At 41.4% G+C, this 15,488-nt stretch overlaps 1 protein-coding gene across 1 annotated transcript; it reads right to left on the bottom strand.

Moving 5' to 3' along the window:
• Nucleotides 1-377: 377 nt before the first annotated feature.
• Nucleotides 378-15,216, bottom strand: washc2c (WASH complex subunit 2C). Its single transcript, XM_089012294.1, has 31 exons — nucleotides 15,086-15,216; nucleotides 13,786-13,926; nucleotides 13,537-13,701; nucleotides 13,378-13,446; nucleotides 12,786-12,956; nucleotides 12,606-12,699; nucleotides 11,912-11,973; nucleotides 11,771-11,827; nucleotides 11,608-11,697; nucleotides 11,421-11,505; nucleotides 11,221-11,280; nucleotides 10,969-11,111; nucleotides 10,790-10,877; nucleotides 10,253-10,306; nucleotides 10,002-10,169; nucleotides 9,786-9,919; nucleotides 8,624-8,731; nucleotides 8,389-8,481; nucleotides 8,212-8,313; nucleotides 7,997-8,098; nucleotides 7,756-7,928; nucleotides 7,501-7,609; nucleotides 6,646-7,011; nucleotides 5,953-6,069; nucleotides 5,657-5,758; nucleotides 5,496-5,570; nucleotides 5,353-5,412; nucleotides 3,445-3,672; nucleotides 2,116-2,763; nucleotides 1,037-1,205; nucleotides 378-952 (listed from the first exon to the last, which is right to left on the bottom strand). The coding sequence occupies exons 2-31, from the start codon at nucleotides 13,924-13,926 to the stop codon at nucleotides 816-818; spliced, it is 4,170 nt and encodes a 1,389-aa protein (XP_088868420.1). The 5' UTR covers nucleotides 15,086-15,216; the 3' UTR covers nucleotides 378-815.
• Nucleotides 15,217-15,488: the final 272 nt, after the last annotated feature.

The raw sequence follows: 15,488 nt of genomic DNA, 5'->3' as shown, positions 1-15,488 counted from the left end.
CTTATTTAAATTATTGTTGAACACATTCAGACTATTAGTTCATCAACATTGTGAAAATAAAATTCATCACCATCTTTGCGTGGCAAGGATCAAATGAGGCGATAAGATAGCCAACAAGCATGTTACCAAAAGGAGGTAAAAGTCAAATGTAAATAATATTCTTCTAATCTTGACTGAGCACTCATTGAGTACCGACTATTGACTTGTTGCGCATGTTCACAATAAAACAAATTCAGTTTTGAAAAAAAAAAAAAAAAAAAATCGCAGAAAAAACAAGAATGGATTTATAGTGTTTTGGAAAAAGAGCTCTTCATTTTGCCATCATTTGGAAAAAAAGAAAATAACCCCTTCCTCCCCAAAAATAACCAGATTTTAGATACTATAAAATGTTTAATTTTAGTCCATAAAAATGATCTTTTTTTTGTTCCAGCAAAAGTTAACAAAAGGATGAATTTCTTATTCTTGATAAAAATGTGGTTGAAAGGCTTCATAGTTGAGTTGACAAAAGCATGACATGGCACCTATAGACAAGAAATCTCAACATAGCATCGCCCCCAAAAAAATCTATTGTTAATCCCTCCAGGCGCTGAGGCTAAGTATAAGGGTACGCTCATAAAGTGCTATCATGTCTAATTATTAGCAGTCTTTACTCAGTTATGCAAGAAGGGTGCAATGCAAACAAATGGATGAATCTGAGATGTGCCATCAATCATAACAATATATAAATATTTCCGACAATGCGTCCGATCTCTCCCGCTGTACAGCAATCCAAAAAACATAATAATAATACTGCGCCATTGATCCATTGGTCAACTTCAATTTCTCCCGAAAGCATTTAGCGGATCATCGAACATGTTCGTGGAGTCCACTGTTGTGCTGGTCTCCAGCGAGGTTTTTGCTTTCGGAGTCGCTTTTGCCGCTATCTTGACGGCGCCTGGTGCAAAAATGTCATCTTAAAGAGAGAAAACGTTTCATTACAAATCATTTCAAACAAGGTGAAAATATTGGATATCTGCCTGTATGTGCTTTGGCTTACCCATGTCGTCGTCAAAGATGGACCTGCTGGCCGTCTTGGCCTTGGCCTTCTGTTTTGGTGCAAAAGAGTCCGCCAGGTCAGCAAAGATGTCAATATCGTCGAACAGATTGACATCGGATGGCTTCTCTGTACTCTTTTTGTGGGCTTTAGGCAAAATGCCAATGTCATCCTGTGAAGACAAAAATGTTGCATGATGTTTCCTAGAAAAGAAGACTAATAAGTCATGCTGCATGAGAAACCGATGAAAATGTTTCTTCAGCCGTCATCTGTGCTTCTTTGAAGGTGTCGGACGTTTCTCTTCTCATCCAAGAGGCTTTGTCAGCTAACTAAAATTTTGCTGGGAGCTCTGGCCCGATACATATATCCCTACTGTCCAGAGGTGGCGGTGCCAGATCTCTGCTCTGATAGTTCCCTGCTCTAAGGTTGGAGGGAGCAGAGGACTATTCCTTGAGGCTACACCGATTACTTCTATTGTCCTGATTATAGTCTCCGACTGGCCTGATTGCCCCATTTGCTCTGGTATCACCTCATCAGCATAACTAAGCATATGTGGTAATGATCTCAGATGTGTGTTGTAAGCATGATCCAATTTAAACCTAACACCACTATGGCGATTTAGTGAAGGGTTTTGCTGTTTTATAAAAATAGTCCATTGGGAACATAGTTTGAGGGTTGGAGAACCAACACAGTTTCCCCCACACCAACATATTAAACCTTCCTGGCTTTGAGACATGTGTAACATTGCGGAGAAAGTACTGGAATTCAGATGGTAGTTTCCAGGGCAGTGTGCCATTTTTTCCAATGCCCCTTCCTTTGCACACCGCTGCGATGACGATATACTCCCCTGTCAAACCATCTATTTAAAGACCACTGAGGGTAATCACAGTTTGTGAGTGTTCTCCTGACGTATTGCATAAGAAACAAAACAAGAACTGAAGGAGACTAGATCAAGGTGTGGGGAAGAACACATTTCAACGTAAAAAAAAACAAACAAAAACAGACACGCATTGTAAATATACAAAAAGAGAAACTGGGTCCAAAACTTTGACTTGTGGTGTAATTTGTAGAAACAAAGTCACCTCAAAAATATCCTGCTTTGGAAAACTGTCACTGCTCTTGACGTCTTGGCCACTCGTGGATGTATCCGCCGAGTTCCTCTTCACTCCAAAGAAATCGTTGTCATCGTCGTCATCGTCTTCCAGAAAGGCCGACGTCTTGGCCTTGACCTTGGCTGCCGTTTTTGGTTTCACCGTCTGGAAAAGGTCATCGCTGTTGTCGTCGAAAATGGACGGGAGGTCGCTAACGTCCATCTTTGGTACCGTCTCAGACTGTTGTTCGGCCTTTTTGGTCCGAGGTTTGGCGGCAGTTGTGAAAAAGCTGTCCGAAGCAAAAATGTCATCCTCCTCGAGGGGAGGAAACACCTTGCCTTGGTTGCTTTCCTTACTGGAGTCGTGCTTCTTGGCGTGGTTGGCTACAGGCAGCGTCGGCAAAGAAGGCTTGGTGGAGATTTGAGCCGGGTGTGGTTGAGAAGGTAAGGATGACGATGTCATAAGAGCAGAGTTATGCGAGGAGGAAATCTGACTCGGGGGCAGGACGGCTGAAGATGAGCTACAGGAGGCTACAGGGAGACTCCCAGCTGAAATGTCTTTTTCCTCTGCTGATCTTTGAGACGCTTGCCTTCCCGCTCTGGATTGGGGTCTTCGATGGATGGAGCCTTTGACTCGACTCTGCAAAAAAACAGTCAATCTAGTCATTTGTAACATGGTTGCACACTGTTTGCATGCTAAATGCTTTACAATCCTCTCAGTTTTAAATGCTGTGTCACTTTCTTTTGGAATTGATAAACAATTCACCACACTTTCAAGGGGAGTTGTCAGTAATTCGTGGATTTTTGCCATAGTGGTTTGTAAGGTACATTATGAGTTTATTTTTTTTCTCCTTAACTCATTCACATGCAAATATGTGTCAACTCCAGTTTTGGTCATTTTCACTGAAATTGTAAGACCCACAGAATATTGAGTTTTTGGACTACATAAACATTCAATGCAGCATAAGAAACCTTAAACTCTATTCTTTCATCAGAGTTAATTCCCAAGTTATATGGGTCTGGAGTTATCTGAGCTTGAAATGGGGGCGTCTGTATAAAATACAATACAATACATATATATTGATTTATATAGCGCAACAACATCTGCATCCTCGTGGGAGGGACAAACATCGCCAGAGGTCTGACCAGCACTTTATCGGCACCTTCCCGCAAGAAAAAGCTAAACCAGAACAAATTCGGGAATGGCGCTCCACGTCATGCTTTTCAATTCCTGAATAATAAATGTCAGTGAATGGTTAATAATAATCACATTTTGTACAGAATGTTGTGACCTACCCGCCCGGACATATTCATCGCTCACCTTATTTGCACACTGCAAAGTCTGAACTTGGAGTGGTGCATCAAAACTGACTCCCGACTCAATTTCTGTCTGCGCTCCGATTGGCGTCGTAGCGGGACTGGGGCTCATGCTGGAACTGGAGACCCCGGAGGAGGAACTGGGATCCTGACCCGGCAGCACATTGATAGCCCCCAGCATGCTGGGGGCTGAGCCAGGGAGGAACACAGCGGGATTGATCTTTAGACTTGCCTTAAAAAAAACAAAGCAAACAAGTACATGGACAGATTGACACATCAATTAATAACTTTTTTATATGTGCAAGGATTTTTAAGAGGAAAAAAAGGCTGGACTTACAGTGATCTTTTTTTCCCAATATGTCATCACCCTTGATATACTGTACTGGCATACCATTTAGGAATATTTGACTCCACTTGTTTCATGTCCTCAAACACGTGCCTTTAAATCCGCAGACCAAATCTGCCCCGCCACAACAAATCTGGCCCGCCACACCATTTTATTCGGCCCGCAAAAGCAAATCAAGCATGTCAAGTGCCATGATGCTTGCGAAAGTATAAACCAAAATTTCAAATTGTCGTATGTCAACCACAATAACACTCATTCTTGACCTCAGATATGAAAACTAGTTATTCATTAATTTGTCTGTATTGAATATGTGGAGGAGATTAAACATTCCAATTGTTTCTCCAAATTCATAACAGTCCTCGAGAGGAAGCCGTAACTACAATGCGGCACGCGGCAAAAAAATTGTTTGACGCCCCTGTTTTAAATACAGTGATAGCTCAGCTTACGGACTTAACTAGTTCCCTGAAAGTGTGTGTGAGGTGAAAAGTGATTATACACTTATTTCCCATAAGAAATCATTAAAAATGCGAATAATCCGTTCCCAGGTCCCCATAAAGCATAATTCTTTACTAAATAAGCCTTAAAACAACACAAAACATACCTTATTTTATGTATAATAAATATGCTATTGTATTGTAAATAAATAAATAAAGTGTACTGTATAATAGTCGTTTTATTTACCTTTGTGATGGTAGTTGTCAATGGATGACGAAATTCCAGGTTGCCTCTTGATGATATCCGAGTGAAGTTGCTGTGCTTTCTCGGCGATAATACCCTCACACACACTGTCCCCTGACAATTGCTTTTCATTCATCCAAATCAACAGAAGTTTTTCAACCTCTTCTATTGCCTGAGACCGTTGCAAAGATAACACACCCTTAGCCACATGTAGCAATGGCACTGAGCATACTGGTACGGGGACGCTAAATCATACAAACGCACACCTCGTTCATGTTTTTCGATGATCTTCTTCTGCTCAACCGCAATTTCCTTTTGTGTTCTCTTCGGCTTAACACTCGCCTGTGGTGGGGTCTTTTTCAGTCCTATAATAGCAAAAGTACTTGATAACAAACCACATCTGCACTCAAAGACAGGGGGTGTGGAAAACTAGTCCGCCAGCCACAGTGGCGCTGTGTAGTTTGGTTCGTCTGCCGAGAACTAGTTCTTTATCCAAGAATATATGCTCGCGAATTTAATGTTTGTGAGGTGAAACGTTCATGAGCTAAAGCGTTCGTAAGCCGAGGTATCACTGTATACAGTACATTGAAAAGAGAGCCACGGGATGCCCATGAACATTAAATAATTTGTAAATCCAGCCTAACAAGAGAAAAACAGCAAATAATGTTTGACGCTCGTGAAAGTGAAATGCTCGCAAAGTCAAAATAAAAAAAAAATAATAATAAAAAAAAAAAGATTGACGTTTCGACAGCCGTGGTGCTGTGATTCAGTCGTCTGTGAGACAGAATGTGTGAAAATAAAAAGCAGAAAAATGGAAACATAAGCAGTCAAAGAATGAATTGTGAGGAGGAATAAATTGTTTTAAAGCAAGAAGAAGAAAAAAAATACTTGAAGTTTGCCAATCCTTGAAGATGGTTCTTTTGGTTCTACAGGGCTTGGTGCGGGTTTCTGGATTACAAAAAAAAAATCAGAATGTAACCAAAACAGGTCTTGGAGTAATAGTCTGTTAGAGGAGTTTTCATTGGACTCACCTGATTATCTGAAACTGTTTCTGGCTTGACTTGCAGCGGTTTGTCATTAGACGTGCTGGGTTTCTCTGCTATTTTCTGAGAAACAATTAAATAAGACAAACAAACAAACGTGAGGTTGACTTTAAATACTGTAAAAAATTGCATAGTGATCAAAACAGTACCGGTGGCAGAGATTGGGGCTTGCTGGAGCCAAACAGATCATCCTCTTCATCTTCTGAGAACAGACTCGGCGTCGCCGGCTTCGTCGAGTTGAGCTTGGTGCTCTAAACATCAACGACAGTTGGGTCATCGTGATAGTATTGCAACAAACAATGCAGACATCCGGACAAACAGACTCCACATGCTATCTTTGTAGAGTTCACACGGGCCTCGTATCGGATCGCATTATAGTGAGAATGTGTTCCTAATGCAACAAGTGTATCGCCAGCAAAGTTAACAACGGATTAAAAATACTGACCGTGCTCTTATCCGAGACGGCAAAAAGGTCGACGTCGGGATCGTTATCCTTCTGCTGGGTGGGACTAAATAACAATTCCTCATCCAGGAATACGCCGGTGCTCTTTGCCTGTGCGGGCTGAAAAAGAATCACAGTCAGCGTAAATGGGCTGCAACATGCATTCGCGAGCATAAACATCAGTGACCAGCGATGAGAGCTGTTAACTCATTCGCTGGCATGAATTGAAAAGTGTCACGTGGAGCGCCATTCCCGAAATTGTTCGGGTTCTGGTTTTTCTTGCGGGGGGTGCTGATAAAGCGCTGGTCAGACTTCTGGCAATGTTTTTCCCTTGTTACAGCATCAGCTTTTGTGAAAGGGCTATATAAATCAATTTGTATTGTATTTTGTACAGCCACCCCGATTTCAAGCTCAGGTAACTAGATTCATATAACTTCGGAATAAATTATTGTTTTCTGATGAAAGAAGAGAGTCTAAGGTTTCTTATGCTACACTGTATGTTTATGTAGTCCTAAAACTCAATATTCTGTGGGTCCTGCAATTTGAGTGAAAATAACAAAATCCCTGGCACTGGAGTGGCCACATTTTTGCACATCGTCTGGCAGTGAATGAGTTAAGGAAGGAGTTCGCCTCGTCTTTGTCGATCACTCATTCGCGTACCGTAGCCATGACACAGGAAAAACAAATCATGCAAACCTTCGCGGTGTTTCTGGCTTTCTGGTGACTTGGGGTGAAAATGGGATCATGCTCATCTTCCTCTTCCTCGTCATCAAACAGACTGAGAGCGTTTGCTTTTACTTTCTCTTGCGTCTTTACATTCGGTGGCGGGCTTTTATTATCGCCGTGGTTGTCTTCAGCTGACACATTCTTAGCCAGTTTTTGGGCAAAGACATCGATGCCCCCAAAGAGGCTCACGGCTCCGACGGGCTTCTTCTTGCTTTCCGTGGATGACGACAGACTCTCTGGAGGCTTTGGCACAGCTTTCTGTGGCAAAGAGGATTTCTCTTTGACTTCCTCTTTAGCATCTAAAGAATCTGTTGGTTTGTCTACCGGGAAGATGGGCTGAGAATCAACAGGAAAAAAACATTAGCACAGCTTACATATCCATCCAGAATGTTGCGCAACAGATTATTATTAACTCACTCAGTGCCATTCCCGAATGTATTTGGGAATTGAAAAGTGTCAAGCGGGGCGCCATTCTCGAATTTGTTCGAATTTTGGTTTCTCTTGCGAGAGGGTGCCGATAAAGCGCTGGTCAGACCTTTGGCAATGTTTTCCCTCCCACAAGGAGGCAGCATTTGCCTTTTGTACCCATTTCAATCTCAGATAATTCCAGACCCATATAATTTGGGAATTAACTCTTTTTTTCTGATGAAAGAAGAGAGTCTAATGTTTCTTATGCTGAATCGAATGTTTATGTAGTCCTAAAACTCAATATTCTGTGGGTCCTGCAATTTCAGTGAAAATGACAAAAACCCTGGCACTGAAGTGGACACATTTTCGGACATCGTCTGGCAGTGAATGAGTTAACGAAGCAAATTCCGTACTCACTTTGGCTGTTGTGTTTGTCCTATCACCAATTTTGATTCCAAACAGGGATTCTTTATCATCTTCATGCTCATCCTCAAACAAAAGAGAAACTTTCTGGGGTTTCTTATGACTGCGTGAAGTCAGAGAAAAAAAAAACGCAAGCACTGAGTTGCGAAAACTTACACCTGGAAACTCAATTAGAGCCCCCCCAAGCCCCGACACAATTTGAGAGGGTAATATACATATGGACTGATGCCCACATGTATTTTTAAATACCTCGACTGTTTAGCTGGAGCGAACAGATCGTCTTCGTCATCGTCAAAGAGGCTGCTTTTCTGCGACGTTGTAACATTGGGGAGACTGGAGGGGGCGCTGGAACTTGGCTTCATGCCTCCTCCGGCTTTGGTCTCTTGCTTGGTCGTGCTAGCTTTCGGGTTTATCCACTGGTCCTGATGCAGAGTTAATAAAGTGAGCAAATCATATTGTGGTTTGGGTATTTGGAGATCTCTTGTCATACCTCATCGTCGCTGAAGAGGGCGCTGGAAATCGTTTTACTGGGTTGTGGTGTAAATGCTTTCGCTGTGTTTGGCTTTGGCGTTGAGGCAGATGCAAAGAGATCCTACATAAACATTGGAGAAAAAAAAAAAACATTTTAAAATAATAAAGAATCATCATGTAAATGACCATATTTCCATATACAGTAGCATGAATGTGGAAATATGTTGCATTCACCTCTCCTTCGTCATCGTCAAATAAGGACACGTGAGGCTTGTTGATTTGACTCCGACACATCGTGTGTGGCTCGGACTGACTTCTGGGTATAGTTGGAAAAACCTCGACAAGGAGAGAGGCATTAAATGAATATGATAGATGGAAAAATCTACAATAAATATAAATTGAGACCCTTACTTGCGTGTCTTCATCATCGGAGAAGAGACTACTCGTGACGGGTTTGGGGGTTTGAGTGACAGCTGTTCCAACATCTGCAGCCAGTCTACCGTTCTAAAGAAGCAAATGAGAGACATTATATTATATTTGAATTCTTTGACGACAAATATTGAAAGACAATTCTAATAGATATGAAATTGTGGCTTATCACCCAACCCCCCTCAACCCCTCTGGAATAAGAAACTGCACAGCAAACCTCAGATTTCTCAGCCTCGTCATTGGTGGATGGTTGACGTTTCTTCAGTCCTTCAGAGAGTAAGCTTTTTGTGCTAGGGCCAAACATGGATACGGCACCAGCAGGCATCTAAACCAAAAAAGTTTAATCATGAGAGAATAAAGAAATGCCTATATAGCCATTGATGTTTCTATCTTTACGTCCTCAATTGTTTTTTTAACGTTAGAAAAAACAACACATGCAATATCTCATCAAAATTTGTACACCATTGACATTTTTGGGTGAATATTTTAAAAGATCGTAAGAATGACAAACATTAACTCGTTCGCTACCATTTCCAAATTTATCCGGGTATTGGAAAGTGTGACGTAGAGCGCCATTCCTGAATTTGTTCAGGTTTTGGTTTTTCTTACGCGGGGTGCCGATAAAGCGCTGGCCAGACCTCTGGCAATGTTTTTCCCTTCCACGAGGGGGCAGCAATTTGCCTTTTGTCCATGTTAGCGCTTTCTTACAGCTTGAGCTGTTGTTAAAGCGCTATATAAATCAATATGTATGCATTGAAATGTATTTTGTACAGCCACCCCCATTTCAAGCTCGGATAACTACAGGCCCATATAACTTAGGAATTAACTTTTTTCTGACGAAAGAAGAGTGTCTAAAGTTTCTTATGCTGCATTGAATGTTTATGTAGTCCTAAAACTCAATATTCTGTGGGTCCTGAAATTTGAGTAAAAATGACAAAAACACTGGCACTGGAGTGGACACATTTTTGCGGATGTCTGGCAGTGGACAATGGGAGCCCGAGCATGTTTTAATGTCAGTTTCAGTCAACAAAATGGCAACCCTATTGAGAATGATGAAAATCGACAAATATATCCAACCATCCATTTTAAGGTGCACTTTATCCTCAGCAAGGGTCAAGTCTTTGGGTCACAGGCGGGCATCACCCTGAACCGTTTTCCAGCCAATCACAGGGCACACAGAGACCAACAACCATCAAGCCGGGATCGAACCCACTGCATTAACGAGCCGCACTTGGATGAATTCATATTTATTGTTATTTAACAAATAACAATATTATATATAATAAATAACAAATTCTGTCAAGTAAAGTTTTGCGTTCGATTCCTCTTTCAGGATGCTCGAGTTTACAAATGTGGAAATAACACATGGCAGTGATTACCTTCTTTTCCGATGGTGCAACTGGCTTTTCCACCTCCTTATTCTGGGCTGTCTTTTCGCTAAATATGTCACCATTTTCATTGTCTTCTTCAAAAAGGTCAAGGGGCTTTTTGTGTTTGGATTTTACCTGTGTGGCTGGAAAAAAAACATAAAACCTATGGAATAAAGTGACAAGTGTAACCAACACAAAGCGCTCGTAAAAAATGAGCACATTTACAGGAAGTGGTTGTCAGGCTGCTACCACCGAAGAAGTCATCGCCATCATCATCCTCATCAAACAGCCCTCCACCAACAGGAGCTGGTTTAGGAGCTTGGGATTTGCTGTTTGATGCTCCATTCTCTCTGCCGGCCATAAAGTCACCCTTTGGACTGAAGAGGTTGTTGTCTGTGTTGAGGGAAACCGAGACTTCTGTCCATTTAACCAGTTGCTAGCATATGGTAGGTACTATGCTAGCAGGTAGCGCTTACCTGGAAATATCGAAATGGCACCAGCTGGAATTTTCTTGATGGGTTTATCAAGGTCTTTAGGGAGGGAAGAAACACGTATGGTCAGATTTCAAGCAGGTATTGAATAAATAGGTATTAAATAAATAACACCAGATTTGGTTTTGCCCATTTGAGGTTGTTATGAATTTTGCCAAACTTAATTAGCATTAGCTATGGATGATCCAAAACAGAATCACATATATTTATGACACAACACTATTTACTCAGCACAGGCGAGCACCGATATTGATATTGGTCGATTATTTCAAAGATAGATTACTTATGACTGACATCGATACCAAATCCTATTCTTAGGGCAACAAAACAATAGTCTTCCTTACAAAGTACTAGCTGTATCGACATATGTAGATATATGAGAGTGAATCCTTATACTCGTATCGCTCTGTAAAAAATGTGTAATACAGAATCAGAATCAGAAAACCTTTATTCGTCCCACAATGGGGAAATTTGCTGTCCACAGCAGCAATTTCATTATGACATCCTGAATATTTACTTTACCTGCATCTTTACTGGTGGTTCTGTTTTGGTCTGGTGAGTTTTCCTCTTTGGTCGGAGGAACATTTTGTGCATCAGAGAACAGGTCACCCTGTGTGATATTTTTTAAAAAAGCACAAATTAGGATATTGTCATGTCATGTTTACTAAATAAAATAAAAAAACACTGTTATGAGAGATTACTTCGTCATCATCAAAGAGGCCTTTCCCTCCACTGAAGAGACCGCTTTTCCCACCAAATGGCGACAAGTCATCTTCATCATCTTTATCGTCGTCAGAGTCCATTTTCGGAGGCTTGAACATGTCATCGCTGTCGTCTTCAGCCGCTACATGAATGATAAGAAACATGGATTTGGAGTTAGGAGAAACAAAAGACAGACACACACACACACAAAGATAAAAAAGATGGAAGATGAATCAAACACCCATCCGTACCGTGGGAGTTCACCGGCTTTGTTTCTTTTCTGTTCTTGGTTTTCTTCCTTGATGACAACGCTTCAAAAAAATGTGGTTTGATGAGAGAAAAAAAAATATCCATGGGCGTGCGGGTGAAGTATGCTTTACTGTAAATGTCTTATTTTCAAATTAAGGTAATGAATGTGAGAGTCAATGAGGATCAAACAGGAGTTACTCACATGCTCGATCTCCTGTTGGTTTGCTGACCAGTTCGCCCTTGATCCTGGCGACTAGCTCATCAGCAAATGACGATGGGCCGGCGCTCTGAATGACACCCAAAAACATACGCCCCCCCAAAAAAACAGACCATGATGTTCGTTTACAATCTGATGTAGTGCAGTCTACACGTGGCTGTGACAGTCCAACCTTTGCATCCTCCTCCTCCTTGTCCGACTCTCCAAATATGTCAGAATCATTGTCGTCTTCGTCCTGTTCATAGCTCACCATAGACGACTTCTGTATGAAAGCATGAAACTATACAACGGCATATTTATATATCTACAATAGCGAGCCGGGGAAATAATCATACCTTCTTGACACCAATGTGATGTTCTTCAGCCTCCCGCATAAAGTCCTCATCTGAATTCTGTATGAATAAATCGTTTGTTTTTCTTTCATTTAAAAGAGCAAAAATACAGCATGCTAATGAGGGATGACGATAAGCTCTCACATCGGCGTCTTTGCCGTCTTCGCTGTCAATCACGCTGTTTCTCTCGCTGCCCACGGACAGTTCTGTGAACAGTAACGTGAGACATTCACGACCGATGGAAGATCCGGTCGAAATATATGTCATAAAAATATTTTACTTAGTGTATTGTCCTCATCATGGGTGAATTTTAGGACTAATCAATTATGTTGAAATAAGTGAAGACAACATTTGTGCGTCAGCCTCGTGTTGGTGGCTAGGTAGGATAAATTGAGGAGGTTCCTTCAGATACAAGTAGTGTTTTTGTGTCATCTTCATGGCACGGAACCCTACCGAGGTGCTTTGAGGTAGGTGACTTGTAACCAAAAAAAGTCGTGCTTTGGCACCATTTTGTGACTTTTTCTTGCCAAGGGCTTATATCAAAGTGTGTGGAAGTTTCACTTGCACAAAAGTCGTGCTTTTGTGCCATTATGGTACTAATGACCTATGCTGATGATTGTGAGGAGTTTCATTTGGACAAAAGTAGTGCTTTGGCGCTATCTCACAGGCATCTTTGTGTCACAGGGGTGCGATGTGACATTTCGGTAGCGGTTTGCCATCTTTTGTCATCTTCCGCAAATTCTAAACCTTTTTACTTGCAGACGTCCACTACATATTGCAGTAATCAGTCCAAATCAAGAGGGGATTATTTTACATGTAGTGTATTCAAATACAGCACCATCACTCGACAGGTCGCCAAGTCCGACATCCTCTTGTTCCATGAAGGCCTGGGAGCCGATGAGAAAAGGAAGTGGTCTATCCAAATAAAGGTCCTTCAGACACAAAAAAATATCACAATGAACATTTTTTTCAACACATACTGTGTACAGGTTAGAAGACAAAACACGGGTGACATTACCTTAGGCTCGAGAATCGCCTCCAATCTGTCATTGGCCTCCTCGTCCTCAGAGTCGGAGTTTCCGGCTTTGATATCCAGTTGTTCAAAGGCAGACTCCAGCACCTTCAGACCGTAAGTCACCGCTTCCTGCATTTTGGGGATCAGCTCGGCTTCTTTCTGCTCGCGGGTTTTCTGTTGGCAGATAAATAACAGAGACAGCGTGGTCAGGCCCACGGATTTCCAAGGGGCTTCATTTCATTATGGCAGTCAGCCTCTAGCAGTCTAGCTCCTTCTAGTGGCATGCGAAAGAATCACAACATAATTACAGCAGTTCAACTGTGAAGTTCCATCCAATAATTTGGGATTTTATCTGTAATCACCTTTTAGTTTTAATTTGAAGTTTGCAGCAGTCTTCATGTTCGAACTGAACTTGATTAAAAAAATAATAAACTCCCCCGAACGTGCCCCATTTTTATCATGTTATTAATAATTACAATTTCAAGCATGTTTTTCCGTAACTCCGAATTACAAACGCCCGACAACACAATATTCAAACTCGTGAATTTTATTGTTGTTAGTTCTTTTAAGCCTTCAAGGTAGACCTTTATGATACCTGATCAATCTGCTTCTCCACAGCATCATTCTTGGGCACAGGTTCCTGAACCTCTTCATCATACACTCTCTGCAACAGGAAAAAAATAAATAAAAGTTGATGCCAACGCTCTCAAGATACGCTAGTGTGAGATGACAGAGCAAGTTTTATAGACTTTACATTCTCGATAAACTGCGTATTGGAGAGCATGAGGAAGTCGTTGAAGACAGAATGCAGGCTGCTATCCGTGGCCTTTGTGTCTCGGATCAAGCTGTCTAGCTGCTTTTCCATCTCGTGCGTCTTGGACAGCATTTTTTGAGAGAAGTCTTGAAGGAACAAGAAGAGCTGAGTGGTGGGAGGGGAAAAAGGAGGGATTTTAAGTCTTCAGGACAAGTTGATTGTCACAAAATATATATTTTTTAATGTTACCCCTGAGTCAGCAGCAAGTGACCAGTTGGCGCTGCTCTGCCGCATCTCCTCGAGTGTCCACGGCCTTTCCCAAATGTGAGAATCAGTTCCAGTGTGCTCACTCACTTCTGGGCCATTCGTCGCATCTGGCATCCCGTTCATCTGCAAGAGAGAAAGAAGCCTTTTGCCATTCAGCACTTTACATCACAGTGGGATTACAACTCTTTTTCTCCAGAGAAAAATAAAATATATTAAAAAAAGGTTTCATATTTTGAGATTCTGTCAGTAATTTTGAAAATATACTATAAAGACTAGAACAAATGCTTATATTGTACTCTGTGTGCTCTTGGTTTATGTGGTTTCAATCGGAACAGCACTTGGTCCATGACTGATAGCCTTTTATGAGATCACATGGACATAAGATCCGAGAAATGATTTTCAGTACTCACACATGCCTATATTTTTAGAAGGAAAGAATGATACAGATTTTATTTTAGAATCGATTACATTCGATTTGATAACCTTTATTCATCCCACAATGGAGAAATACATAATTCACAGCAGCAACGTTATGAAAGGTAGAGGAAAGGAAAAGAAGTGGAACAACATTTATTTGGCTAAAACATATTTGGGCATTAAAGGTCTTTTCAAAAAATGCTTTGTGTTCTGCGTTTTTTTAAATCAAAATAGGTCACGACGTTTGGGTGAAACCCAAACGGTTTTACACGGCTGACAACTAATTTATCATGTAAAATTGAATGTTGGTTAAATTTTTAAAATAAACAACTCTTCTCTAAAAAAAACAACATTGCGACTTGAATCTCGCAGTGTATTTTTTTCATTTGTTTTCGCCTCGGGCAAATGCATCAAATTTCCAGAATGAAAGTGATTCAGGCTGAAATTGTTGCCCTCCGGTCAAAGGTTTGAAAATGTCTCTCAGTTAAACAACCCCAACCCTCGTTAGAAATTACATCGTTCTTTTTTTACGATTCTGAGCACCGTAAACATGACCGTTCGAATAGCTGAAGCATTTGAACGACAGCTTCATTATTAGTGTCACCTGTAGCTATTCGACTGCTTAGAGGCCGTTATACGATGGCAAAGAGTGCACGTGTTGTAATAAAAAACATCCTTGATACAAAAAAGTGTTTTTACCTTCTGCTACTTTGGGGAGAAAAGGTTGAATACCGATTAAACTGGCAGGGGAGGAAGTTTGGGGCTATTTGGTTAGCAGCTAGCAATTTAGCTAGCGAGCGCAGACGTTTGCGCTCGCAAACAGACATGAAATCAAAATTCTCCCTGAAACGGAAACCGTGCGTACCTTGAACGCGTCTGGCCCGAAGACCCGCTTTGGACTGCCACGAGCAAAAGACACCAAACAAATGATCGATTATGCTCAATTTGGCCTTTCCCTCATTGGTCTTCTGACAGGTCAGCCATGTTCTGTCTGCAGACAGTCACCTGACTGCGGTACCATAGCAACCGCGGGTAAGTGGAACGAACGCATTTCTCGCTGGTTAGTTAAGCCTGTTTTTTATTTTTCATGAATAGCCTCAACTACCATGCAAAGTGCATACGCTATGACGCCTTAGTTAATGTTATTATTTTATACGAACCACTTCCCGGTGAATTTAGTCCTCCCATCAATACAGGTTGCTTTGGCATCCCAATCGTTATTGTGCATGCGTGTCGTTTGCATGTCATAATCGGAATGTAATGGATTC

This window comes from Hippocampus bargibanti, linkage group LG13 (assembly GCF_051943395.1).
Source record: "Hippocampus bargibanti isolate YZ-2025 linkage group LG13, ASM5194339v1, whole genome shotgun sequence".
NCBI classification, from domain to species: Eukaryota; Metazoa; Chordata; class Actinopteri; order Syngnathiformes; family Syngnathidae; genus Hippocampus; species Hippocampus bargibanti.
This window is presented reverse-complemented; position numbering and strand designations above follow the sequence as displayed.

Excerpts from the sequence above, each read along its gene's own strand:
- washc2c (XM_089012294.1), bottom strand. The coding sequence starts at position 13,926 with ATGAACGGGATGCCAGATGCGACGAATGGCCCAGAAGTGAGTGAGCAC. Across the intron at positions 11,112-11,220 it reads AAAGCCGGTGAACTCCCACG|CGGCTGAAGACGACAGCGAT; the intron begins GTACGGATGGGT and ends TCATTCATGTAG. Across the intron at positions 5,571-5,656 it reads AGCCCCAATCTCTGCCACCG|AAAATAGCAGAGAAACCCAG; the intron begins GTACTGTTTTGA and ends ATTGTTTCTCAG.